The sequence below is a fragment of the Onthophagus taurus genome, chromosome 3 (genome assembly GCF_036711975.1).
Source record: "Onthophagus taurus isolate NC chromosome 3, IU_Otau_3.0, whole genome shotgun sequence".
NCBI lineage: Eukaryota > Metazoa > Arthropoda > Insecta > Coleoptera > Scarabaeidae > Onthophagus > Onthophagus taurus.
Genome location: NC_091968.1, coordinates 4009005 through 4035173, shown reverse-complemented (window position 1 = coordinate 4035173; position 26169 = coordinate 4009005). Strand labels below are relative to the sequence as shown.

General features: G+C 33.6%; 1 protein-coding gene across 1 annotated transcript in view; it reads left to right on the top strand.

Moving 5' to 3' along the window:
• The window catches only part of LOC111420570 (ganglioside induced differentiation associated protein 2), a 62065-nt gene extending 40597 nt beyond the window's left edge, over positions 1–21468 (top strand). Inside the window, exons 9-11 of the mRNA XM_023053588.2 lie at positions 14549–14702; positions 14759–15097; positions 20455–21468. Of these exons, the coding sequence (XP_022909356.2) occupies positions 14549–14702; positions 14759–15097; positions 20455–20496 (535 nt within the window). The 3' untranslated portion in view covers positions 20497–21468. The remainder of the gene's footprint in view (positions 1–14548; positions 14703–14758; positions 15098–20454) is intronic.
• The last annotated feature ends 4701 nt before the right edge of the window (positions 21469–26169 follow it).

The following is a 26169-nucleotide window of genomic DNA, read 5'->3' as shown; positions in this document are numbered from 1 at the left end:
GTAGATGTAGTACAATACTTTAATTCAATAACTTTATAATACAATTTTTGGTGTTTGTAACAAAAAATTACTACCTCCGTTCCAAAATAAGTGTCTTTTTTGTAGGATTATTGAATAAACAAAAAAAAGTTGTAATTATGAATTTATTTATAGAACACATATTCATTGATCATAATAGGTCGGGTATGTTTATGACACTAGAAATTTAAACTAGTGTCAATTACTAAATCTTGGTAAAAAAAAAGTTAATTTTATACACTACTCTCCAAAATTATGCATTAAGTTTAAAGTTATTTTTTTTTGAATCAACGGATGGATTTTGATGATTCTTTCTTCACGGTATAGGTTGATTTTTAAGGAAGAAATGTATTGATGGTTTCTGACAATTGTCAACGTTTTACCCATATACGGCCTGCAAAAAGAAATGTATGTTTTTTCTTCTAATTTTGCAACACCCTGTGGAATTTATCAGAAAGAACCGCTACATTCCATTTACATTATGTTAGATTGGCAACCCTTCTCTACATTTTCGTTCAAGAATCATCTCGATATCTCTTTTATCAAGGAAGATACACAAGTTTAAATGTAACGAATTTTTATTAACATTTTAAACAAGTAGGTGAAAACTAAAAAACACTACATAATCCTTAATCAATTCTCTCAAAATCACCTAATAACGTGTATTTCCACCTCTCTTACGTATCACTTCTTCACAACGGCGAGGCATACTTAAAATCAAGCGTCGAATTTGATCTTGATCAATTGCATCCCAAACCTCTCTTACCATTCTCTCAACGTCGTCCAAAACTATAGGTGGTGGATGTCGGCCCCTTAACAGACGATCAATATTATCCCATAAATTCTCTATTGGATTGAGATCAGGGCTACAGGGTGGCCAGTCCATGGTTTGTATACCAACTTCATCCAAATAGTCACGGACCGTATAGGCAACATGAGGTCTTGCATTATCATGCATTAATAAAAAATTATTTCCTATGTAAGGAGCAAAGGGTACCACGTGTTCCGATAAAATGTCTGTAATATACCTTTCACCTGTTAATGAACCTCTTCGCAAAGAAACAAGGTCTGTTCGTGCTGTAAACGAAATTCCACCCCAAACCAAATGCGTCAGATTTACTTTACTTATCTTGCTCATAATAAAAGCGTTAATGATGCTAGCATCAAGGAGAAAGTAAAAAAGGCGAAGCCACCATCGTTTGCTTCTTCTTCCAACTGTGTATATGGTTTTGATCTGGTCGAATTTATCCACGCCTCCCATTCGCTTTTAGTATACTGCTTAATGGCTAAAGGGCAGCGAATTGGCACTTTACTGCCGTCTTTCTGAGTGCTCAAAGTAGTACAAACTCCGACTTTTGGATGGAACGCACTGCTCAAAAGTAGTACCTCCTTATTACCCTGCCAAATTATAAAAGCAACATTGTCCTTCACACGCCATTTAAATTCACCCTTAGATAGCTTTAGTTTTCTAGCGTTTGGACCTTTTGTAAGTTGAGATAATCCTTCTCTGTGCCTACGCACGGTGCCAGTTGCATATATGTTATGTTCATACAAATATTCTAAAAGTTTGTTATCTGTGAAGAAGTTGTCAAATGTAACGTGAACATTCTTTATATTGTTATCAATTAAATGTTGCGTCAAGTTCTTCACGACTTTTGCTCCCAGCCCTTTTTCCACTCCATCCGTTTTCCCAGTATAAATACTAAATTCATACAAATATCCTGTCTCACTGTCGCATCTACACCAAATTTTGTATCCCCGTTTGATGGGCTTGAGAGGTAGGTATTGCTTTAGCGAAGACCGTCCTTTGAAGAGTACCATTGACTCATCAACACTCTGTGAAGTAGATAAATTGACATTATTTTTACAGGATTCGTTAATAATATTTATCAATGGCCTCAGTTTGAACAACCTATCGTATTTGGGACTATTTCTTTCAGATTGTCGCGCGTTATCATTCAAGTGTAGGCTGCGCATAATTTTCTTGAACCTTTTTACTGGCATTATTTCTGCTATGTCATTTTCTCGAAAACCTGGATCAGACGACCAATACAGGTCTATCATGGGCAGAACTTTATAGCCCATTATTATGAGAATGCCTAAAAAGGCTTTTATTTCATCAGTAGTCACGGGCGTCCACTCTTTTATTTTCATTTGGTCGGCATATAAGTTTCTTTGCGACACAATAAGTTCTTTTTCTTGTTCTCTTTCTAAGGATTGAAGCTTTGCTTAGTAGTCAAAGGAATCTTGTCAAAATCTTCAGCAACGGGCCGAGAAGTCCAATATGTTTTTTTCCATGTCTCTTCTTCGAGATCAGAATCATCAGTGTCGTCAGGTGAGGTACTGAGTTCGGAAGTTGAATATCGAGATCGCGTCAACCGCCTAGCCGGCCTTACAGTAATTGAGCTACTATTTTCAATTTGTTGACTTACATACACGAACAGGTCTTCACTTTGTAAATCAGCTGGTGGAATGGCTTCAGTATCCATAATTTCTGATGATTGTAGGCTGGTCTGATTATGCAGGAGGTGCGGAGACATTGACGGATCATCGGGATTTTCCAGTATTTTTTGAAGCCGAGCGGTGCTGTACGGAGCTTCTTCCTCTTCGGCTTCCAGGTTATCGTCAGACACTTCTGGGTCATCAGGCAACCCAAAAAGCTCTTCAAGCGCATGCTCTATTTCGAATTCTGATAAACCTTTGTCTAAGCCACTTTTTGCACTCATCTGCCAAAGCAAAGCAAAAAATATAGCAGCCACTCGCAGGCAGAGGGAATATGCTTCCCACCACAAAAAGCAATTTATTTGAAAAACCAGGATACCCAAAGATAAAAATATGTGTCAAAATACTTAGGACAAATCCAATATAACATGTAAATAATAAAACTTACCTCAAAATCTCGAAGATCTACAAAATAGACCGTTATACAAAATTTGGTACGAAAAAACACTATTTTTGAACATTCAACAGGTGACAGCAAAAAAACAATGTTATGACAGTTATGCATTTCTTCACGTCATATTATTGACAGATCACTAAATAAGTTGTCAACTTACAAAAGAAAATTAAATTTGATTATTTTCTTATAAAAAACTTAAAAAAATTATGGTGGTAAAAATATCACCTCTGCCCTAAAAAGGGTTAAATAAAGTTGTCGGTCGTATGTTGCACTGTGCATAGCGTTCATTGGGCCGTCGAATTACTCTTAAACGTCTATCTGAGCTGTATAAACAAAACCTTGATTCATCTGTGAACAGTACTTGTTCCCAGTCATCAGCATTTCAGTCAAGATGTTCTCTGGCAAATTGCAATCTCCTTCTACGATGATTTGCGTTTAAATTTGGTGCTCTGGCAGGAATCCTTGCATGTAAATCACCTTCGGCGAGACGCCTTTGTACAGTGTTAGTACTAATTCGAATATTATGAACATCTGCTACTTGTATCTGTAAGTTTCTCATTGTAACAAAACGTTCCCTTAAAGCGCGAAGTCTAATAAAACGATCTTGGTGTAGTGTTGTGACTCTCCTTCTTCCTTGTCCAGGTCGTCTTGTATGATCATATGTGTCTTGAAATCGTTGAACGGCACGTGATATTGTTGTATGAGAAACTCCTAATATCAAGCCTATTTCACGATAACTTATTCCTTCATTGGCTAAAGTAACTGCCTCAACACACTCATCGCAGTTTAAATGTCTTGAAATACGGTCCATGTCAAATAAACACTTAATAACCCAAAGCAGCAACTTGCTAAATGCGTAAATAAAATTGACAAGCACTTCTGCCAAACTGTTTGATATTTCATAGCCTGCTTGTTTCATTAGTAAGGACTATATTTCAACAAAATTAAGTCAAACTTAAAAAATGTGTATCTTCCTTGATAAAAGAGATATCGAGATGATTCTTGAACGAACATGTAGAGAAGGGTTGCCATTCTAACGTAATGTAAATGGAATGTAGCGGTTCTTTCTGATAAATTCCACAGGGTGTTGCAAAATTAGAAGAAAAAACATAAATTTCTTTTTACACCCCGTATATGGGTAAAACGTTGACAATTGTCAGAAACCATAAACACATTTCTTCCTTAAAAATCAACCTATACCGTGAAGAAAGAATCATCAAAATCCATACGTTGATTAAAAAAAAAAAAACATACATAATTTAGGTGGTGCGATGATTTTGGAGAGTAGTGTATATTCTCCGCCAAGTATAAAAATTGAAAAAAATCATGTCAGAAACTATACGAAATTATAAAGGAGTGTTGAAAAAACGTAATTTAAGCAACGAGCAGCGACAAGGTGTCTTACAATATCTGCTGAAAAACGTAAGCACGGTGCAATTAAGCAGTGCAGCACCAAATTCAACGTTTGTACGCGGACAATAAACCGAATTTGGAATACAGCAAAACAGGATTATAATGTTGGATCTTGTACAGCTAACGTCGACTCAAAGAAAAAAGGAAATTCTGGGAGGAAACGTAAAGACAGAGAAGGTATAAAGAAGTAAATCTCGGAAGTTTCCATAGCACAAAGATCAACCATTCGCAGTCTTTGTAACAATATTAACGAGTTATTGCCAACAGCGCACAGAATTTTGAAGGAAGGAGTCATAAAGAGAGTTTCAAGTACATTGAAACCTGTTTTGACCGATGACAATAAGAAGCGTCGATTAGATGTTACAAGAACCTAGCCTATATTTTCAAGAAATGTTAGAGTTTGTTCATATTGATGAAAAATGAGAAAAAAAAAAACACCTCATTGAACATGTAAGAGTAAAAGATTAGTAACAACACCTGTTGAAGTTACTCGTCATTAATGTAACGTAATTTATGTGGGCATGATTACCAAAATAGTTATTCCTGCTATAAAAGAAAAGTGGCCGAAGGGTTGGAAAAAAGATGCCCATCAAAATTCAACAAGATAATGCTCGACCACATTGTACTGGGTGTTTTTTTAAGCCCAATAGAACTTTAAATTGAAAAAAGAACACAAAAATTAAATTTTAATCCAAAAGATGTTTTTATTCTAAAGATAATGGGCATAATGCATTTCGGGCATAGGGGCACCGCGGCTGTTCTTGACGAAGCGCATTCTGGACGTTCAATTTTGGGTACAATGATGCCACCAGCGTGCGAATCACACCAAACTGTGCATTTTTCTGCATGTAATGGAGTCTGTAGGGTCTGTTGTGGATTGATTTCACTCCATATGCAGTAATTTTGTTTATTAACAAACCCATTAAACCAAAAATCAACCTAATCGCTGAACACAATTTTGCGATAAAACATCGGATCAGTTTCCAACTGCTCTAGAGCCCAATCGGCGAAAGAACGACGCATATGATGGTCTCGTGGCTTTAATTCCTCCACCAGCTGGATCTTAAACGGGTGTGGTCCAAAATCATTGCGTAAAATTTTCCACGTACTGGACGGACAGCCCCAATTCCTGCGACCGACAATGAATCGATAAACTTGGATCTTCTTCCACATTTTCGTTAACAGTGGCGAGATTTTCTTCAGTACGCACATTCCTTCGGCGTGTTGGTGTTATTGCATCATTTAGAGAGCATGTGGTATGAAATCTATCCACAGTTCGACGGATGACTTGCTCAGATGGACGATTATGTGCGCCATACAAATTACGAAGTCGTCTATATGTTGTGCGAATTGATTACTGATTTTCAAAGTAAATCTGGTTAATTTGGTAGCGTTGTTCAAGCGTCAATCTGTTTATGATGATTTGCCATAGTATACTGGTCATAAATATCAAAAAGTGAGCGCAGTATAACAGTTCGTTTAACAGTTAACCCTTTCGTAAGTTCTATCTGGCTTAAAAAAACACCCTGTAGTATAGATGATGGTGAAGTAATTCGGGCCGGAACAGCTGATGGATGGAATATTAGTTTGATTTGTCAGCCACTACACAGCCCTGACATTAATGTTGTTGATTTAGGCTTTCTTAATGCAATTCAGTCTATACAACATAAAAGCTCGATGCATAATATATAGATGAATTAATTGCTGCTGTTTTGAAGGCATGGAATGATACACCTGCATATAAATTAGACAATGTTTTTATGACACTGCAGAAATGTATTAAGTCCTCCGTGCTTCATAAAGGAGGTAACAATTACAACATCCCTCATACAGACAAAGAAAAATTACGGTTTTTCTGGACAATTACAATGAAATGTAATTTGTTCAAAAGAAGCTGTTGAAACTGCACGGATGGCATTAAATAGTTTATAATTTTTATTTAAATTATACTATAAAAAATTTGGTTCAATTATAATTTAATACAGTTCTGTTCATAAATTGAAATAGAGTAGTACTTATATTTCACTTTTTTTTAAAGTTGACACCTATTTTGGAACAAATAAAATATACAAATCGGACACTTATTTTGGAACGGAGGTAGTATTTGATTATGAATAATTTTTATAAATAACTTAATAATTAAACTTTTCATTGTAGTTTGAGACTGATTAAGCACTATCACTAAAACTAAACAAGGCCTAGAATTAAAATCATTCAAGTTTAGCCGTCTTGAGAGATGTGTGGCTAAATCCGAATGTTTCTTTAGAATCACTATCATTAGAACTAACATAAAACCTAGAACTAGAATCATTCGGGTTTAGCAGCACGTCTTGAAAGACGGCTAAACCCGAATGATTCTAGGTCTTGTGTTAGTTCTAGTTTTACACCAAAATTATCACTAGAACTAACACAAGACCTAGAAATAGAATCATTCGGGTTTAGCCGCACGTCTTGAAAGACGGCTAAACCCGAATGTTTCTAGTTCTAGGTCTTGTGTTAGTTCTAGTTTTACACTAGCATTATCACTAGAACTAACACAAGACCTAGAACTAGAATCATTCGGGTTTAGCCGTCTTGAGAGACGTGCGGCTAAACCCGAATGTTTCTAGTTCTATGTCTAATGTTAGTTCTAGTGACAGTGGTGGGTAGTGCTAGTTATCATAAAATATTACTATGTTGCATATTTTTGTTGCACTAAAACTAGAACTATCACCACGATACTCTTTAGAAGAAACGTATTTGTGGTAGAGATTTTAATTAATAATATAATATTGATTAAACAAGAAATTGTGCATCAATAAATCTTTTTGCGAAATGAATTAGTAAAAATTTATGATGACTGTATATTTCTCGCCCCACCACGATTAATTAAAACAATAACGAAGCAGTAGCGGCGTCAGCAAATAGTGTTAGTAGTGTGGCGGCAGCGTTGCTACTTCAATTCAAAATCGTATACAGACGCGAAACGTTTTCAGTCAGTTGGTTTCCGCGCTTTAACGAAAGTAGTTCGTTGCATATTTTCGATCGTTTCTTATATTACAAATTTCAATACATATTTCGTTAATAAGAATTAAAATAAAATGGAATCGGTCGTCGTTCATGACGTCGTGGAAATCGTCGATGATAGAACTGAAAATTTAAACGAAGAAGCCGAAAACGACGAGTACAGCATTTTTAATTTGTACAGATTGCTTGGTATAGCAGAAACTGTTGATGAAGATCGGTACGTTTATATTTTTTTATTGATTTTTTTTATTGTAAAAAGTAGGATGGGAAAAAGATATAAAAAGATCTTGTTGCATATAAAACTTTCTTTTCTCTCCGATCCAATGATTAATTTTTCGCGTTTCTCACGAAATCGGAGTATTGAGTCGGTTTACGTTTCGCTTCCGTAAGCGTTTCTGTCCTAAAAATAGGCTCGTTTCGGTTCGGAAATAGATTTTCTACGCAATTCAAACCATGTTTGAGTAAAAATAACTGATATTTAAACACTTTTTTTGATAAATTTGTCGCATTAACGCGTTGCAGATGAATATATTATTATCTAGAGGACACGGGTGCGTTATTTTATGACTACCTGGTGGCGCACATTTATTTTTGATAAGAAAAAACCGCATTGTTCAAAAAGGCACGTTTTGACGTTTATTTACATTTAAAGAAAAAGAAAGAAATATGTAATAAGTCGTCGTTTTGCGTTGCAACATAAGGTTTATACGACGTTTCGGTTTATACTTATTGCTGTGTTTAAAGTAGGTTTGTAGAGTAACTAAGATTTACTAACTCAAGATTTTATGATTCCTCTTTTATGTGAAATTATTGTTTGATTAAACTGTATTTTTTTAGTTAATTGTTGAAAAAAGATTCTAAGAATTTAATGAAAAATTTTATTATCGCAAAAATTTGATGATGTTGGATAAGAATAATTTAGAAGTATTGTAAGCATTCTTTTAATTTTTTGATATATTTTTTTTAATTAATGTGTAATAAAAATTTAGGTTGGGTTGATTATTAAAGATAACTGGGGAATCATACTTCTATCTACTTCATTTCATATACGGGGAATTTCATGTAACTCGCAATATATGAATGCAGTAACCATAGTTACGAAACTACTATGCACTTGCACTGACCCACATGAAATGCAACATGGCTTAGGCCCACTTTTACCACCTCTTGTTAAATTTATCCGATAGATAAGTTGGCGCTCTTAGCCAATAAGAGCGTTTAAAACCGCTGTAACCATGGTAATTACCTATTGGTTAAATTTATCAAGAGGAGGTTTTTAAAGGAAAAGTTTTGCTTTGAAAAGGTGACGTCCTTATGATAACTCTGAGTTTCCGTTTTAAGAGATGTGCGGCTAAACTCAAATGATTCTAGTTCCAGGTATAGTGTTAGTTCTACATAGTAACAGTGCTAGTGTAAAACTACAACTAACACTATATCTAGAACCAAAAACATTCGAGTTTGTTTAAAGCACAAGTGTTTAACGCACTTGTTTAAAGACCGCTAAACCCAAATGATTCTAGTAAATAATGTAATACGTATATTTAACCTTTCAACTACTTCAATAAAAATATACAACAATCTACCGCTGAATAACAATTAAAACTAGAACTAACACTAGACGGCTAAACCCGAACGTTTCTAGTTCTAGGTCTAGTGTTAGTTCTAGTTTTACACTGGCACTGCTACTATATAGAACTAACACTATACCTAGAACTAGAATCATCTGAGTTTAGCCGCACGTCTCTAAAGACGGCTAAACCCAAAGTTTCTAGTTCTAGGTCTAATGTTAGTTCTAGTGACAGTGCAAGTGTAAAACTAGGACTAACACTATACCTAGAACTAGAATCATTCGGCTTTAGCCGTCTTTAGAGACGTGTGGCTAAATCCAAATGATTCTAATTCTAGGTCTAGTGTTAGATCTAGTTTTACACTAGCACTGTCACTATGTAGTTAGGTTTAGAATCATTTGGCTTTAGCCGCACGTCTCTAAAGAGTGCTAAACCCGAATGATTCTAGTTCTAGGTATAGTGTTAGTTCTAGTTTTACACTAGCACTGTAACTATGTAGTTAGATAGTTTGGTTTAGAATCATTTCGGTTTAGCCGCACGTCTCTAAAGACTGCTAAACCCGAATGATTCTAGTTCTAGGTATAGTGTTAAGTTCTAGTTTTACACTTGCATTGTCACTAGAACTAACATAAAACCTAGAAGTAGAAACATTTGGGTTTAGCCGTCTTTAGAGACATACGGCTAAACCCAAATGATTCTAGTTCTAGGTCTAGTGTTAGTTCTAGTTTTACACTGGCACTGCTACTATATAGAACTAACACTATACCTAGAACTAGAACCTAGAAACTTTGGGTTTAGCCGTCTTTAGAGACGTGCGGCTAAACTCAAATGATTCTAGTTCTAGGTATAGTGTTAGTTCTATATAGTAGCAGTGCCAGTGTAAAACTAGAACTAACACTATACCTAGAACTAGAATCATTTGAGTTTAGCCGCACGTCTCTAAAGACGGCTAAACCCAAAGTTTCTAGTTCTAGGTCTAATGTTAGTTCTAGTGGCAGTGCAAGTGTAAAACTAGAACTAACACTATACCTAGAACTAGAATCATTCGGCTTTAGCCGTCTTTAGAGACGTGTGGCTAAATCCAAATGATTCTAATTCTAGGTCTAGTGTTAGATCTAGTTTTACACTAGCACTGTTACTATGTAGTTAGGTAGTTAGGTTTAGAATCATTTGGTTTTAGCCGCACGTCTCGAAAGACTGCTAAACCCGAATATTTCTAGTTCTAGGTCTAGTGTTAGTGGTAGTTTTACACTAGCACTGTTACTATAATTGAACTAACACTATACCAATAAACGTAGTAACGCACAATAAACGTAAACATGCTGCAGAACGCTATTGATTCGTTTCTTAGACGAATTCAAATTTGCGTTCAACAACAAAGACTGCTGTATTGAACAGTTACTTAAATTTGTTTTTTTATTTATTGTTACTTAACATTTAATTGTTTTCTTAATGCTATTAATGCACCAATCCATACTTTTTCATCTTATACGAAATAAACTTACTTACATACCGTACTTTCTCGAATCTTATCCGCACTCGAATCTAATCCGCACCTCGATTTTAAAAATGTAATGATGGTAAAAAAAGTTGGTTTTCCAATGTAATCCACATCCGATTGTAATCCGCATTTGATTTTAGAGCATACAAAATTTGTAAAAAGGGTGCGGATTAGATTCGAGAAAATACGGTATATAAAATTTTTGTTTTACCGAGATTCAATTTTTTTAGTCGTATATATAAACCACCTCTTCTCAGTGTTAATTTGTTTTATTTTTTATAAAATTAAAACATTATTTCTTCGACGCTAGTCAGTTAGTGACTGCTCAAGTAGTTGCAGTCACCGATACGTGATATTATTAGAATATAATTTAAAATGTAAGATTGTGCTAAGAGGATTTGATGTTTTAATTTAATTTTAGATGATAATTTCTTGATAATGAGCAATATAAAGCTCGAAACGTCGAAGAAATAATGTTTTAATTTTATAAAAATAAAACAAATTAACACTGAGAAGAGGTGGTTTATATGTATATACGACTAAAAAAATTACTTACATATGTTTAAAATTGTTGTTTGTGAATTTCATAGCCTATTTATTGTGGAAAAATCACGTTTATGTCGACATTTTTGAAACAGTCTAATATCTCAAAATATACACGTATTAGAAATACCATATGCTTAACAAAAATGATAGGTAAAATTAATAAAGCCTTCCGAAGTCTTAGAAAAATACAGGCTGTACCATTTAAAATAACAAAGTTATGGTTATACAAATATTGCGTAAATTAATCGCATCTGGTAAACACCCTGTCGACCCATATCGATAAACGGATATGCCAAATTGCAATCTTGAATATTTAATAATATTGCTGATAAATGAATAAACAAAATAATGAATAACTTGGCAACTTTGCATGAAGTTGTAGCATTTAAGATAGCTAATCAGTATATGTAAAAAGATATATAGAGTTCCTGTTAAAAAAATTAAGATGAGTACGGTTCTGGAATAGTGAAACTGTATTGCTGAAAATAAATTTAATCGATGCAGCTTTGATGGTAATATATGATGGCATAAAAATTAACTCTAACTAAAAAGACCAAAAAATTCTTTATCATAGCCATTGTGTGTATTATTTGGGACTTTCCTCATTAGTTGCAACAACCCAGATTATCGTGTTTACAAGTATGAAACTTATAAAGTAACTTAAACATGCTATTTCGCAAGATTCGCAACAAAAGCATTATTACAATGTTGTCATTTCTTTACGTTATAAAATAATTAGTTCGAATGTTAATAACCTTATACTTTAACAAAGTCTAGTTTTATCAATCGACTTCTTTTATCACCTCTTTAACAAACTCTTAATGTGCAACATTATCTTTCCTTCTTAACACTTGGTTGATGATGAAATTATACACACTATATGATGACCAATATCGCCGCACGTCTCTACTAGATTCTAGTTCTAGGTATAGTGTTAGTTCTAGTTTTACACTTGCACTGTCACTAGAACTAATATTAGACGTTTTAGAAAAATTTGAAATATTTGTCTTTAGTCGTACGTCTCTTAAGACGGTTATACCCGAATGATTCTAGTTCTTGGTCTAGTGCTGCATAACAATTAAAACTAGAACTAACACTAGATTTTACTGTAAACTTCAGGTTTTACTGTAATGCCAAATTATATTGACATATTGCAATTTATTGTGGGACAAAGGAAATTTTAAATATATTTTTATCGCCAACCGGCAGCAAAAGCATACATTATGCTATCCATTTGCGGCAGTAAAGTGACACTTTGTGCTACTGTCTAATAAACTGTGCATTTAGCGGCAGATAATAGTATATTAAAAAACTAATTGCGTAAGACACGCTTGAAATGCACGAATTCAAGTTTAAAAACGAGTGGCCAAGCCACGAGTTTTTTAACGAATGAGCGTTCTCCGCTTTTTTTTTTAACAAAAATAAAATAAATTTTGACAATGTAGGGAAATAGGTATGTAGTAGTTGGTAACACCGTAACACTTGAAAATAGAAATTTGAATTGACAATTAGAAATGTCAAAACACAAAATGTATTCACATGAAAAAAATGTTTCATGTACACCTCCCAAAATACGAGAAATTGCTCAGAGTTCAATGTCCTCATCATTGTGGACCTTGTATTCGATGCTAAGAACGTGTTTAAACATCCATAGACAAAAATTGTCACATTGACAACTAGAAAAATTAATGACCCAATGTCACCAACTTGAATTGGTTCATAAAATGTTACTAAAATCTCATTAAAGCATCCGATGCTGTAAGGAGTCTCATTACAGCACCCGTTTGAGTACTGTAATAGCTTTCATTACAGTCGCGAATTACGAAAGGTACTTTACCTAATTTCATTGTGAAAATTAAATTTTACATGTCTTTCTGACGTTATATTTTAAACGTGTCACATTTTTATAACTAGCGATGTAATGATATCATTACATCACTAGTGATGTAATAAATTCCATTACCTAACTACAAATTGACTAATAGAATAAGTCAACTTTTGAACAAAAATTGCTTTTTCAACAGAATTAGATCAAGTTTTGTACTTAACACGTTATGAAACGGTTAATTTTGTTTAACTCATATATAAAATATATATTAAAATTAAAAATTAGTGTTTTCATAACTGATTACGTAAACAACTATTACGTGCCGTAAATTTTGATAAACGCGTTAAAAAAGGCTTACTTTTTTTCACGGAGCTGAATTTGAACCATGTACCTCCTACTTGAAAGGGCACTTTCCTTTCCACTATACTACCGACATTTGATATGTAGTGTAACGAGGTATGTTAACAAAACAAATCGTTTGTCACATATGTCATATAACTGGTAAGTTACAATATCTTTAAATTTTGCTGTTGGCGATAAAATGTTGTATGCAACACGTCAGCAAAGTCACTTTATCGAACTCGCCAGTTACTCATCTCGCTCGCTCGACTCCTAAATTCAGACTCGTTCGATAAAACATCATTTTGCTGACTTGGTACATAAATAACTATTGCATCTTAAACGAAATTTATTGTAGAAAAATGTTGAAAATGTTTCCCCATTAGTTGCAACAACCCAGCTTATCGTATTTGCAAGTATAAAACTTATAAAGAAACTTAAACATGCTATTTCGCAACAAAAACATTATTACATTGTTATTTCTTTACGTCATAAAATAATTAGTTCGAATGTTAATAACCTTATACTTTAATTAACAAAGTTTAGTTTTATCAATCGACTTGTTTTATCACCTCTTTAACAAGCTCTTAATGCGCAACGTTATCTTTCCTTCTTAACACGTGGTTGATGATGAAATTACATGCAATACACACACAATATGATGACCAATTTGAAGTTGATGTAATTTTAATTACTAAATCTCGGCCTCCAGCGATCTTGATTTAATTAGTCAATGATCTAATAAATAAAGTATAACTTTGTTACTCAACTCTAAACATTTAAATTGAACAATGTTAATTTAAATCAACATATAAATCAATACATAGAGTATTAAATGAAACCTATTTATAAATCTAGAAAATGTCACTAAAACATTGTGTCCAGATTTGAATTTTTTATTTTAGTGACGCGCATAAAATAAAAATAAATCCTTGAAAGTCGAATTCGATTAAATCACCATCCGGTTAAAATTGAAATCGGTATAAATAAATTTAAATAAAAAAAATTGTTAATAAATTTAATCTGGATAAATCAGTCAGAAAAGGTTTTCTGTGTTGTAAAGAACTTTAATATAGTCGGGGAATAATTCCGATAGTTGAATTTTGCAAAATCAGGGTACCGTGTATACCTGACGATGCAAAACTTTTCAATTAAACCAAGCATCATCGATCCCTTTATTGTACCTTTCCCAGACAAAAGCGGGTCCCTTTTCCACGGAACACTGGGTGAAGTTGGTTGCGGCAAGTAAACTTTGAAATCGGCCTCCACAACTTTAAACAATACTTGTCCGATAATGTCTCTCCCTTCGACGCGACGCGTTTCTAAACAATACGGACTCTGAATGTTTTATCTTTTGGGTGCAATCAGATCAAAACTATCTATTACCTAAATGAACATAATGTTGAATATGATTTACTTATTTTTTCTAGATACGAACGTTTATTAAGAAGAGCCAAGGCGGAAGATTTAACAGAAGTTTCCGGTATTGGTTGTCTTTACCAAAGTGGTGTTGATAGGTTAGGAAGACCGGTGGTTGTTTTTATTGGAAAATGGTTTCCTTTTAATAAAATTAACTTAGATAAGGTACGTTACATTTCCAAATTAACTCCTCGAAATAATTTCATTTTAATCATTTTTAGGCTTTATTATATTTGATAGCTTTACTTGACCCAATAGTAAAAGGTGATTACGTGATCGCCTATTTTCATACCTTAACAACAAGTAGTAATTACCCATCGTTTTCGTGGTTGCGCGAAGTCTACAACATTCTCCCATATAAATACAAGAAAAATTTAAAGGCCTTCTACATTATTCACCCGACGTTTTGGACTAAAATGATGTCGTGGTGGTTCACTACGTTTATGGCACCAGCGATTAAACAAAAAGTTCACAGTCTTCAAGGCGTCGAATATTTATATTCGGTTATGTCACCCGACCAATTGGAAATACCGGCGTATATCACCGAATATGATATGTCTGTAAGTAATTATTCAAAATTTATTAAATACTTATAAAATCTCAATATAACGGATTAAATATTTTTAAGTCATACTGTTAATATTATCTATATACAGGATGTTTAGAAATTGGCGGATGATGTACACTGTGTTAATTAATTATCGTAGTCAACGTCATCATTACAAGTATGCAACCAAATGTGCAAATCGCGTAATGCAATACCAGTACTGTGATATTGGTTGCATACTTGTAATGATAACGTCGGGTATGATAATTAATTAACACACTGTTTATGTAGCGACATTCTTCGTCGACTCTGAATCGCAAATGTTAATGTTAAAATGTTGTATCATGCTTTGTATGGTTTACAGGAAGCACTTAAAAGAAACGTAAATATGTGGCAACATTGTATTTGTATACTACTGTGTAGTAGGTACTGTAATATTCTCTGTATTTTCAAAATAATATACAGGGTAGCTGATATGTATGGAAACGGTCAGTTATCTCCTAAAGTAAGATAGCTAGCGAAAATTGTTGAGATACAAAAGTTTTAGTATTTTTTAAAACCTATTACAATAAAGACAAATTAAGTATACAGGGTCAGTCAAAAAGTTATGACGAAACAAAATTACGCGTTTTTTAATTATTCCATATTTCAGTTCATCTCGAAATTCTAAACAAAATTCATGTAACACATCAGACTTTAACCTAACCGTTTTCCAGATATCGAGCTTTTAAAGATTTACGAATTTATCTAATTAGTGACGTAATTTATCTTTGGGCACAATTTATTTAAACTATTTTTGTATTTTTGACATGTGTTATGTCACTACGTTGCTATAGAGATGAAAAACTTTCAAAGGTACCTTGATGAATTATGAACATAATCGACAAATATATTTTTGTGCAATTTATAAGAGTGATTTTCAAAGTTCAATATCTGGAAAACAGTTGAGTTTAGGTTTATGATGTGCTGCTACATGGATTTTGTTTAGAATGTCGAGATGAACCGAAATATGGGTAATATATAGGTGTTCCATTAAAGAAAACACAAGTTGGTTTCGTCATAACTTTTTAACTGACCCTGTATACTTAAATTGTCTTTATTGTAATAGATTTTAAAAAGGTAAAACTAAAACTTTTGTATCTTAAGATCTTTTTGCTAGCTACCTTACTTTAGGTTTCCATACATATCAGCGACCCTGTATATTGAAAAATAACACAAAAATTATGTACCAAAGCTAAGTTTCTACATGCATGGATTACTGGCGCCAGTACGAAACCAGTTTAGTGGCGCCAGAAGTTGTTTCCACATAATTGTGTACTGGCACAGTAATAAAAATGGCGGCAAGTGATGTGCTTCGCGCTAGCATCAATATGGTAGTCCAAATGTGCTCCTTGGAACTGCACACATTATTAATAAAAAAAAAAGCGAATACATAGTTGCTGGGTTAGATCGTGAATTGCACGTAGAAATAACCTAGGTGCGTCTAGTACTTTAATTAGAGAATTATACCATGAAGATCAGCAAGCACTTTTTAATCATTTAAGAATGACTGAAGAGAGTTTCATGTTTTTGTTGAGGCAAGTATTCTCTAGAATACAAAAACAACATACGCATATGAAAGATGCCATTCCAGCTTACGTAAAACTGCAAGCAAACTTTAAGATTTTTGGCTTCTGGAGATTCTTCTACATCCTTGCAATATATGTATCGTTTGCCAAAAAGCACAATTTCTAAATTTATATGTGAAGTGCTTTATGGTGAAATACTTTATGGTATTCAATTGTATACGCATTGCGTATACTTCGTATTTTTGCTTTTGCCGAGGTTTCGTCAAAATTAGGAACTGTTTTCTTCATAATTAACTATCCTTCTAACAGCTTCATTTCGTACTTGTCGGTCCTTATATTGTGGATTTTTCTGGTTTCACAAACAAGGATATTGTTCATACAACAACACAATATATTTCTAGAAATAGTACTGTTTGTTCTGATGTCCATTTTTTGAACGGTTTATTAGTGGATTTGTTCATTTTAGTTGAACGAACACGTTAATAGTTACACGTTTTCTTTATGAATATTGTTACTGGCGCCAAAAAGTAGAAGTAGCGTCAACTTTATTGGCGCTATGATTACAGGCACCAATTTGTTGGCGCCAGTGGTTTTTTTGCTATTTCCATATGCAAATGAACTGGCACCAGTAAGTCGTGCATGTGGAAACTTAGCTTTATAGTGAGTTTACACGGGTATAGATTTAGTGGCGCCAATAAAAACTGGCGCGCCAGTAAAATTAAATTGCATGCGTAAACATCTACTGGCATGCAAGTTGAAATCATGCATGCATGGATCAGAAAAGTTTGCACCCTTCTGAAATCACTCGCGCCAGTGATGAGTGTAAAAACATGTAACCGTGACAACATAGATGAGTATCCACAAAAACGCAACATTTTTTAATGTCAAATTTAGGTTATGTTATGACACGATCTTTTCGTCGTATCTTTTTCTGTATTTCTTTTATCTTTTTAATAAGACTTGAAAGTGTTAAACACAATAAATATAATGTAATCTTTTAAATTAATCAGAGGACGTAGAAACAATATACTTGGTAAATGATACAAGTATGTATGTAGTATTTTGATTGATAAGTTTTATATCTAACTAAAAGTACTAGTATGCTCTACATACAAATTATTTACAAAAGAAATATAAATAAATAAAAATGAAGAAAAACGAATCATTTATTCTAGGGCAGTGGTTCTCAAACTATGGTACGCGTACCACTGATGGTACGCGAGAAGTTCTCAAGTGGTACGCAAAACAGTTTATATTTGCATTATCATTATTGTTTTTTTTTTGTTCAGTGGTACTACCTGATTTTTAAAATAGCCTTAGTGGTACGCAAGGATATAAGTTTGAGAACCGCTGTTTTAGGGGCAATAATATTCGGGAATGTTCGGCGATAATCGGTCGCTGGTCCGATCTGTGCACGTTCATTGTTTCAACTGGTTTCGACAAAGGTTGTTAGTAAACAAACCGCGTGTTACGTTGGCTTCAAGTTTTGGTGTTCACAACTGCTTCTATATATACAAATTTCTTTGGTCTAAGCCAAGGACAGTACAATCTAACAGGACTGCTACATCCATTGTTGTGACAACCTGCCCGCAAACTACGTCACACCATTTTCCACGCCCAGCTGTTGTTATGGTCTATGCGTTTGCTGTGTTTTTAGAGGTTATATCCTAGACTTATTCATATTATTTTTGAAGTTTTATGTTTTTAGACGTATTAATGTCTATCATATAACCTCTAAAAACGCAGACAGTTACCAGGCGTGGCAAATAGTGTGACGTAGAGCGCGGGCAACCAACCCGTAGTGGACTACAAAAATACAATGGATGCAGCAGTCCTGTTAGATTCTACTGTCCTTGGTCTAAGCACAATAATTGTAATCTACGAGGTATCTTTTAACAAATTACGTATTATCTAAAATAACAAAACTACTGAAATAATAAATCGTCTTATTTAAATCGTTTTACAGCTCCTTAAAAAATGAGGATGGCGTTGACAAGTATTTTAATTCTTCTTTACTGACCTCAAAAATGGACATCAAATTATTTAAAAAAATAACATGCGATATCTATGTAACTATTAAGTTTTTAACAAAACATTATTAAGAAAATCTCTTCAGTTTTACCTCTAGTACCTACTCTTTTAGTCTGCTCCGTATGTTATAAATCACCCTGTATAGTACCCAGAATTAAACAAAATTGGAATTAAAAATGGCTGTAATGATGCTTTTTTACATTTACAGCAACATCCCATAACTATTCTAAATGCATTACTAAACTTTGTGAACAATGTGTGCATCAAAATGGTAACAACTTTGAACAAAAGCCATATTTGCATTATCTTTAGTTTTTAATAATTTTTCGTTTTTTGCAAACAAAAATTAGTAGATACATAATAAGTCATCAATTAAATAAAAGTAATATAGTAGCAAAAATATTATAGTATTTTCAAAATTCTTTGTTTATTCCTGTATCCTAGCAACGCGATTATTTAATTTATCATAGCCTACTTATAAAATAATGTATTTTATTAAATTTCGTGGTTAATTATAAAGGTAAGTATAGAGTATTATATATCTTTGAAAAGCTTGAAAAAATTCTAATTCAATAAAAAAATAAAATATAGGTGGTTCCATTTAAAAAAATTTAAGTTATGTTTATAACTCAAAAACCGTGATGACTAGAAAAATTCTACATGCACCATTGGATTCTACGTAAAAAAATCTATTAGAACCCGTTTTTACTTTTTTACTAAGTTTCCAGATAGCCGAGAAACAGGGAGTGTCTGAAAATTGTAAATTTTGAAACACTCCCTGTATATCAAAAACAAAGAGAGCTCTGAAAAATTGGTTTGCGCCATTGTATGTTTCACAAAAAAGTAGCTCAGGTTCGCGAAAACCGCAATTTAATAACATAATAACTGAGATACCTTGCCAATTTCTAAACACCCTGTATATTTAATACATCAGTATATTTAAATATAAATGTTTAGCGTTCAAAGATAGAATCAATAGGTAAAATTAACACTAGATCTAGAATTAGAAACATTCGGGATTAGACCCTTGTCTCTAAAGACGGCTAAATCCAAATGTTTCTAGTTCTAGGTCTAGTGTTAGTTCTAATTTTAATGGTTGTGCAGCGCTAGAACTAGAACTAGCCGTCTTAAAAGACGTACGGCTAAACCCAAATGTTTTTAGTCCTAGGTCTAATGTTAGTTCTAGTGACAGTGCAAGTGTAAAACTAGAACTAACACTATACCTAGAACTAGAATCATTCGGGTTTAGCCGTCTTTAGAGACGTACGGCTAAACCCAAATGATTCTAGTTCTAGGTATAGTGTTAGTTCTACATAGTAACAGTGCTAGTGTAAAACTATAACTAACACTAGACCTAGAACTAGAAAGGTTCTAGTTCTAGTTTTAATTGTTGTGCAGCGCTAGACCAAAAACTAGTATCATTCGGGTTTAGCCGTCTTTAGAGACGTGCGGCTAAACCCGAATGATTCTAGTTCTACGTATAGTATTAGTTCTATATAGTAACAGTGCTCGTGGAAAACTAGAACTAACACTTGACCTAGAACTAGAAACATTCGGGTTTAGCCATCTTGAGAGACGTACGGCTAAATCTCTCTCTAGTTTTCTAGTTTTGTCTAGTCTAGTGTTAGTTCTAGTTTTAGTTGTTATTCAGCGTTAGATTGTAGTAATAAAACTAACTAATACAGAACACAACTCTTTTCCCTGTATTAGTCCGTTATATCGAAGTTTTACTATCAAAGTTTATTATAATAATTATAACTTTTTTTTATAGATAAATGGTTTAAGATATTTCCAACCAGGTGCACCAACGTAAGTAATCCTTTTTTAAGAAGAAAATGATTCGTGTTTAAAAAACTATCGCAAATAAGTAAAACAAAAAAATTAAGGAAATTTTGTGAATAAAAGTGATACCTTCTTGCAATATATTTCGTAGCGTGATCGTTCGAATCGTTAAAAGACTTGAACTAATGCGCTGTGCCAACCTCCTTTGTGTAACGAAAAAAAAGATATAAAAAAATACTTACATAAATCTTGTGCAAAAGGAGAACTAAAAAAAAAAATAATAAAAATTTGTTAGAGTTGTAGTTTGACCATCACATTCCTATTAAAAAAAATAATATCTCGATTTTTAAAATTGATTTTGTTGAGATCATCTAGACGTAGTAGTTGTTGGTAGTGTTGTAGATGTTTTTTAGGCGATAATCTAATCGAGAGGATACGCTTTGTTTTTGGGGCGGGAGAGAGAGGGTCTTTATTGTTGTTGTTGTAAAAATAAATAAAATAGAATTTGCTTTCGGTATAAACTAAGAAATAAAAAATAAAATGAAAAAATTATGAAAGGGGTAAGCGTACAAAAAATAAAAATATACAAAGACGATAATGTTGATTATTGTATCCCATTGCGTTTTTTTTAAATTCTATTATTCCAACTTTATTGTCTTATAAACGTTTTTTAAAGTATGATTGTATGTTTGCACTTCCGTGTAGTTTATTATTAGATTATATTTAAACTAATTTTTGTTATTAATAAATATATAGATTTTTGTATAAGATTCCAAGAATTATTAAAAGCAATATTTATTGTACTAATGTAAAAATAAGAACAAAATTATGTATACATATAAATATGTTAATTAAAGCCATGCCGAAATGGAAAAAAAATAAACAATGTAATATATATTATAAAACTATACCTACAATTCTTATGCAGAGTGAGTTGTTGACATGTCTTAATTTTATAACAATCGTGAAAAGTTGAAAAATAAAAAAATGTTGTTCACCCTAATTTAAATGGTATTTTGTTGATTATATTAGCTTTAATTAGTATAGGTTGTAGTCAAGTTTAATGAAGTTAAAGTCTCTAGATTTGCAATAAACGACATCTATCGTTGCAAATTCAAATCAAATTGGTTCATCACCTTACTAATTTCGTTTAGTTCTACAGTTCAACTATAGATGTCTTATTCGTGAGAAACTCGGTCAATGAAATATTTGTACAGTCTTAATCAAAAATTAAAAATTGCGTTCAAACCTTTGATTATATATAATATGGATTGAGTCAACGAGAGAGATAGCTTGCGCAAGGTGATCGAACCGAGATAGACATAGAAGCGTACTGACATATAATGGGCGTGCGTTAATTTATAAGATAAAAAACTATCAATTAGAAGTAACATTTATAATACTTACAGGTAATGTGAAACTGTATTATCGCGAACTTTGCACACGAAACAATACATTTTTAAACATAACGGTGGACTTGCTGTGACACAACAAAACGATAAACGTCAAATGGAAGAGGTTTGACACTTTTGTGCGCATGCGCCCGTCTGTTTAGTACCGTTTTATGTCTATCTTTGTTACACTTTCACATTATCGCTTTCCATCTGCGTCTATTCACCTTGAGCCACATTTTTGTTAGTAGATATATTCAGTTAGCTCAATCCATATTATATATAATCAAAGGTTCAAACCAAAGCTGACGACGATATCATTTGTGTATGATTGTGCAAAAGACAATCGTTGTGCCCTTCACCAGGAGACAATAACTGGATGAACTAATCTGCTCAAGGTGAAAAAATTCCTTTTTCAAAGGAAGTCAAATATCGAGGAGTAATCCTAGACAAAAACTTCTCATGGAATAGATATTTGTGGGGAGTTTTACACAAAGCTAGATTGTTCCAGTGGACTTGTAGTTTTTGTGGAAAAAATTGGGGTCTTACCTCTGAAGGCTGTACTGGCACTATGTGACTGTGGTTAGACCTATGATCACATACGGAGCAGCAGCCTGATATAGGAAAGTCCAACAGACTTCAGTTATCAGTAAATTTCTTTGCTAAATTCAACGAATAGCTGGATTGGTAATCTCTGGTGCGATAAGCACAACGTCAACTCTAGGAATGGATGTTCTGCTTGGCCTATCTTTTTTGCATTTGCATATAGAGAAAGTGGTTAGAACCAAGGACAGTAGAATCTAACAGGACTGCTACATCCATTGTATTTTTGTAGTCTACTACGGGTTGGTTGCCCGCACTCTACGTCACACTATTTGCCACGCCTGGTAACTGTCTGTGTTTTTAGAGGTTATATGATAGACATTAATACGTATAAAAACATAAAACTTCAAAAATAGTATGAATACGTCTACGATATAACCTCTAAAAATAAACAGCAAACGCATAGACCATAACAACAGCTGGGCGTGGAAAATGGTGTGACGTAGTTTGCGGGCAGGTTGTCACAACAATGGATGTAGCGGTTCTGTTAGATTCTACTGCCCTTGGTTAGAACTACTATTTACAGATTTAAGCAATATGCTCAAAATCACGTCATGTCTTAGCAATGGGCTGCGGAAGAGATTAAAGCACTGATATTGTGTTATCAATGCCGCCAGATTTTCGGAATCACTATCAGTTAATTATGATTAACTCGTTTATGCCCACAGTTCCAATAATGGAACATCCCCGTTTTTCTCCGCTCCACGCTTTGTTGTTAGTCATAACGTTATTTTGCAGGTAGTAACACGTTTCCAGTAAACACGTTGATTAGTGAGGGTGATTGTTTAACGAATTATTGTCAAACAATCACTCTCACTAACCCACGTGTTTACTGGAAACGTGCCTTTAATGTGTAGAAAAAGTTGGAAATTTCTTTCGTAAAAAATGGCTAGTAAAAGGTAAGTGATATTTTCTATTGTTAAATTAATATCCTCTATTATTTTGCGTTGTGTTTATTGCCCTAACAATTCTCAACACATTTCCATATATCATCTATAATAATAGATAGGATAAATACAAAAGATCCAATATTGGAACTATGCTAAACGGGTCCATAAAGATTTTTAATAATTTCAGATCCCTCACAAGTGCAAACTCATTCAAGTAATAATAAAAGATGGGGATTTTTAGGCCGCTAATGTTTTTATCACTCCTCTAGATGATGGTACTGAAAGTGTTAAAGATAGCGAGAATGAAGACTTCTGCGACGACATCAATAACTGGATGGTCGACAGCTTCAAGCGCAAGCTATGGCGAAAATTACAAATCATGGACGGACTTTCACTATTGGTGACAGCGACACTGACGAAGAGTCAAGTGGTGACAATGAACCTTTGTCAGAAATACAAAGAAAGTTATCGAAAAAAAGAAACTGCCAAAAATCCGATCTTATTCCTGGGTTTCCTTCTGATTCGGTGGAAAGCTTTGAGTTTTATCTTGATGATAGTATTATATCATTTTTGGCAGAAATGACGACATTATATGCACAGCAAAAGGGTGAACTTAATTTCCGAGTTTCCAATGAAGAAATAAAGTGTTTTTTTGGCCACATTCCTATTATCTGCCTATTGTGTTGATCCTAGATGTAGAATGAGGTGGGAACAAAGAACCGAATCTTGCAATATGGCACTAGTGAATTCTATGTGAAAAAATAGATTGGAAATGATAAAAAGATATCTCCACTGTGCTAATAATAATAACCTTCCTACGAGCGACAAATTTGTAAAACTACGAGAATAGACATTATAAAACATCAATCAAACACCACCAACATAAAAAATTTCTTTCAGTATTGTCCTCACGGTACAAAAAAGTCATTATTTTTGTGTGGTGGGCAAATACCGTATTTTCTCGAATGCAATCCGCACCTTTTTTACAAATTTTATGTGCTCTAAAATCAAATGCGGATTACAATCGGGTGCGGATTAGATTCGCAGTCGTATAGTTGTAATTTGGAAAATAGTAAAATAAAATCACATCATAACAATAAGACTTATTAAGGGTTTTAGAACGATATTTACATTTTTATGTGTCATTTTCTTCCCATACTACGTCATCTTCGGATTATACAAAACTTCTTAAATGATGTTATAATATTGTTTTCAGGGATCGTTTTCCATGTCGCCTACACTCACTGAGCAAGTTCAGAAGCTCCTTTAATTGCTCCCGGTTGTGTTAATTCTCGAGTTTGTTAATATACATATACATACACAGGTTGTAGTATGGATGTTATTCCACCAGGTATTATTATTATGACAAGAAGTCTAAACCAAGGGCAATCAGTCTATGATTAATTAATATCCTTATTTAATAATCCTCCTGGTCTAAGACTCCATACTTGTCTTAATCATCAGCTTTTCCATTATCCGTCCTTTTTGTTGTGCCCTAACTAGGACGTTATTCAGGAAGTCTTTCAGATTTCAGAATGGTTTTTCTCAATATTAATAATGTCGGCAACTTTTCCCTATCACTTGTTACTGCTAGCATCAATGTTATGCGCAATTTTTCGGAACCACTCGTTTATAAAGAAATTTCCCACACACCTCTTCTTTCCAGTGTGTAATTGGGTGGCATATCCAGATATACTACCATTTCGTTGACATTTACAGTTTCAGACAAATTGAAATTTTCTTGAAAATCATTAGGAGCTTTTGGGAAATTGTAGTTCTGCGCCTCAACCATAACACCATTCGGCGCATAAATCCCACAGTCCAACCTTAGCTAGTATTAAAATTTTTTTAGTCCCTCCTTTCATTTTTCTTGAGAGAACTAGAAAACTGCCTCTTCAATTTCATGAAATCATCTCTTCTTTGACCCGGTAAATTTTTTGCACGATGCCTCACAGTCTGCAATAGCTACCTTGTCTTTCCGCAACAGCCGCAACGTTACTCTCATTAACAGCAAAAATTGTACCAGCTTTTCGATTTCCTTAACGCTAACTTAATAACAACTCTTTAAACTTTGCTGTATAGAAGAACCTTTTAGATTTTTGCTACTTTTTTTTAATAATTACGCTATTATATAATTATTAATAATTAAGCACACACCACGTTCGAGCTACTACGAGAGCAGCATATGAACGGAATTCGTGCTAGGCAATACTATTTTTTTTTTATTATATTTATTTTCCAAATTTTTCTGGCTTGGTAAATTTGAAGTCTAGTCTAATAAAAACTCGTCCTAAGCAAGATTTCTTTAGATGTATCAGCGTCAGTCAACAGAAAAAATATATATTTATGGTTAACAACAAGCATCGCATCGTTTTGGTGTTGTCGAATTGCTCAAAGAAAGATGCGGATTACATTCGCAAACTAAATTTTTTTACCACTATGCATTTTTAAAATCGGGGTGCGGATTAGATTCGAGTGCGGATAAGATTCGAGAAAATACGGTAATACTATGGGATTGTCTGGTGCAATAACGGTATAAACGCCACGTAACTTATCCCATTATTACACCCGTCTACAACACGGGATAAGTAATTTTCTCTCGCAATTCTGATTCAGTTAGCAGAACATAATGCGTATTTATGTTAAACGATAAATATGAATTGGCTCTTCATTTGTTATTCCGCGCTAGATTATTTTATATTTAGCTATAACGGACATTGCCTTCTCCGTATTAATCCATTATATTGAAATTTTAGTGTAATGTCAAATTGTATTGACATGTTGCATTTTATGTGGGATAAAGTCAAGGTTTATATATTA